Here is a 2,803-nt window from a genome sequence, read left to right as displayed (position 1 = left end):
TGCCAATTACTTACTTTCCAATTTTTTCTTATTTGTCTTTTCTTTGCGATTCACATTTTTTTTCTTTGTTGACTTTTTTTTTTCAGGGTTTCCTTTTGGCTTTTGCTATGAATTCCTTTTCCTAAATCTTTTAATTGCTTGATTTTATTTTTTTATTCCTTAATTTCTTCTTTCTTGAGTTTCCTTTTCTAGAAAGAAAAAACAAATTCAAGAGTCTATATATGTCATGCATGGTACGATCGTTGTATAAAAAACTCGTTCCGCATAAAAGTAAATTTTATTAGCGGATCAATTCATATATAATGCGAATGTTACTACTCAAAAAGTTAGCAATATATTGTGGAGACGAGTACAAAGTTGAATGCGATTTTCATGATTCGTTAACCCATATTGTTATTGTCAAAGTTGCATGAGCATATTATTGCTAGTGATAATCTTAGTCATTGACAATATTGCATGAACATATAACTCAGAAAGTAGGACTGTCATCAAACAACAACAAAAAAACTAGATGAGATTGAAGTCCTACAGTTATTCAGAAGGATTAAAAAAAAAAGACACAACATGAACACTTAAAACCACGAAACTTGGAATTAACAAAAACAGAGCAAATAAGAGAACCGTAAAAACAGAGCAAATTTCTATCCACTATATCCCCCGCCGGTTCCGTACGGACCGGGACCGTACCCGGTTGTACCACCACCACCAACGTGTGTGTTACGAGCGGTTGTCCGACCAGTTCCAGTGTCCCTTCCGATCGGGTTGGTCGCAGCTGTACCCTCCACAACGCGGTCGGTCAGTTGTCCTGTTCCGTGGCCAGGCAAAGCCGACATCTGGTGTGTCCCAGTGCCGTGTCCGACTTGTCCAGTTGTCGAGTGAGTGGCCGACCCCAAACCCAAACCGGTTCCAGTTCCGGTTCCGATTCCGGGTCCAGCCGCTTCTTTCATGGCAGCGTTGTGCTCATACGTTTCTCTCTTCTGCATCTCAGCTAGATTAATCTTATCTTCTTTAACTTGTGTAGCCATATGTTTCTGAAGAGGGTCTCGCGTCTTCATCTTCTCCGCCTTTTAAAAAAAAACCAAACCCAACAATACCCCATTAATCTTATTAAAACGAATCACACCAAAAAAGTTTCGTTTGATTTGTAAATTGATAATGATCACAATTATATTATTATTACCTTTTCCTCCAAGGTAGCTTTGGTCTTGTCCATGCCAGACTTTGCAGAAGCTGCAATATTCGAAGCTGTTTCTTTCATCGACTGCATTTTTACCGAATCTCTTGCTTTTCCTTTGGTGAAATTTCAAAGATGTTACAAAAGATATCTTTTGATTATTTTTGTTTAATGTTTTGCTCACCGAGCATGTCCCATAATTATAGGCTTCGCGTTCTCCACGGATTGTTATATTCGAAAAACTGTGACTATTATTTTATTACGTTCTTGACGACACGTCAGCGAGACGTGTCATTAAACAAGAGGTGGTAGGTTTGTATTGCAGTTGTTGGTCTTACACGTGTTGAAGCCTTGAGAGTCGTAGAGAAGATAGAGAACGACGCGTGCTAGGCTTCGGAGTTTGCCGCTTGTCAACGAAACGTTAGCATCTAGTATGTCGGTAATTAACCGGTCACGGTATCGTTCCCGGTTATATGATCTGGTTGTATTGTTTAGTGTAATCAAAGACAAAATAAAGTATGCAAAAGAAACCTAAAGGTGCCCTTTGCTAAATCTTAGGGCTTAACATATTATTTTAAGTACTTTTAAGTTCTAAATGTGATGACAATTAAGAAGCACACGTCAAATCTCCAGAGGCCTAACGATTGGTCTAAAGTTTTCAAACCAAGTCGCAATAAACAATCGATCAAATAATTAAAAACAGAGCAAAAAGTCAAAATGATAGTGGAAGGTAAACAATGCGTTAACAACCAAAACAGAAACACAAATGCTTAATCTGTTGAAAAGTCTAAAGGCATATAACTAAGTGAATCCTGACCTGCGCAGCTCGACTTCATCATGCGCAAAATGGCATCTATCTCCATATGTAAAGTTCCCCTGCATCCACAAGCCACGTCTATCAACACAAAGACAGCTTTAGGATGTCTCCTGCTCCGACATTGTAATGTGCAAGTGACTTGTCGTCTTTTAAAACCCCGGCTTTCCCACTCAACTCCAGCTTGTTTGCTATTTTCTCCTTCAAACTTGTCACGTTTCCGACAAGGACTGAACTGTGATCTCAATGAATTGCCCATCATCGACGGTTGGAACAGAAACCCTGATCGTAGAGGGACCCTGAAAATGTATGATTGTTAGTTAGATACAACAAGTCTTACAATAACACATAAAACAAAGACGGTAAAAGTTAGTAGGAAGAACACATAACCGGATGTTGAGCAAGAAACTGGTCTTCTGCAACAAGAGTTGACTCGTCAAACGTTTGTATCTTGGGCTCTGTATCCTCAGATCCCAGTGAAGGCTGCATGTGTGGTGGTGGCTTCTTCACAACTGAAAGGTATCCAGGTATTTTTTGTAGCCAGTCCGTGTACTCAACTTTAACGAAATACTCAAAACCATGCAAATCAACTACGACTATCTCTGGTCCTTCCTCCTTCTCCCTTTCAAGCAATTCACCAAAAAGATTGAAGAACGTTGCCGGCTTGCCGCTTGTAGACGAACGTTCGTCTAACACAGCATCGACTGATGTAGGTGATTAACCGGTTACGACATCGTCCACGGTTCTGTGAACAGAACGACGTGTGTTAGGCTTCGGAGTTCGTCACATGTCGACGACCGTTAGCATCGAGTGAT

At 40.1% G+C, this 2,803-nt stretch overlaps 1 protein-coding gene across 1 annotated transcript; it reads right to left on the bottom strand.

Annotated features, from left to right (window-relative positions):
* Nucleotides 1-393: 393 nt before the first annotated feature.
* Nucleotides 394-1,404, bottom strand: LOC104708429 (late embryogenesis abundant protein 46). Its single transcript, XM_010425003.3, has 2 exons — nt 1,181-1,404; nt 394-1,064 (listed from the first exon to the last, which is right to left on the bottom strand). Exons 1-2 carry the CDS (start codon nt 1,265-1,267, stop codon nt 642-644), a joined length of 510 nt encoding a protein of 169 aa, XP_010423305.2. The 5' UTR covers nt 1,268-1,404; the 3' UTR covers nt 394-641.
* Between the last annotated feature and the right edge of the window lie 1,399 nt (nt 1,405-2,803).

Source organism: Camelina sativa, chromosome 8 (genome assembly GCF_030686135.1).
Source record: "Camelina sativa cultivar CO46 ecotype springtype chromosome 8, ASM3068613v1".
In the NCBI taxonomy this organism is placed as follows: Eukaryota; Viridiplantae; Streptophyta; class Magnoliopsida; order Brassicales; family Brassicaceae; genus Camelina; species Camelina sativa.
The sequence above is the reverse complement of the archived record's forward strand: the minus strand, read 5'-3'. Positions and strand labels throughout refer to the sequence as shown.

Bases quoted from the DNA above. Each gene is read 5' to 3' on its own strand.
- LOC104708429 (XM_010425003.3), bottom strand. From the start codon at position 1,267: ATGCAGTCGATGAAAGAAACAGCTTCGAATATTGCAGCTTCTGCAAAG. The intron at 1,065-1,180 runs GTAATAATAATA...TTTTTTTAAAAG, and splicing joins AAGCTACCTTGGAGGAAAAG to GCGGAGAAGATGAAGACGCG.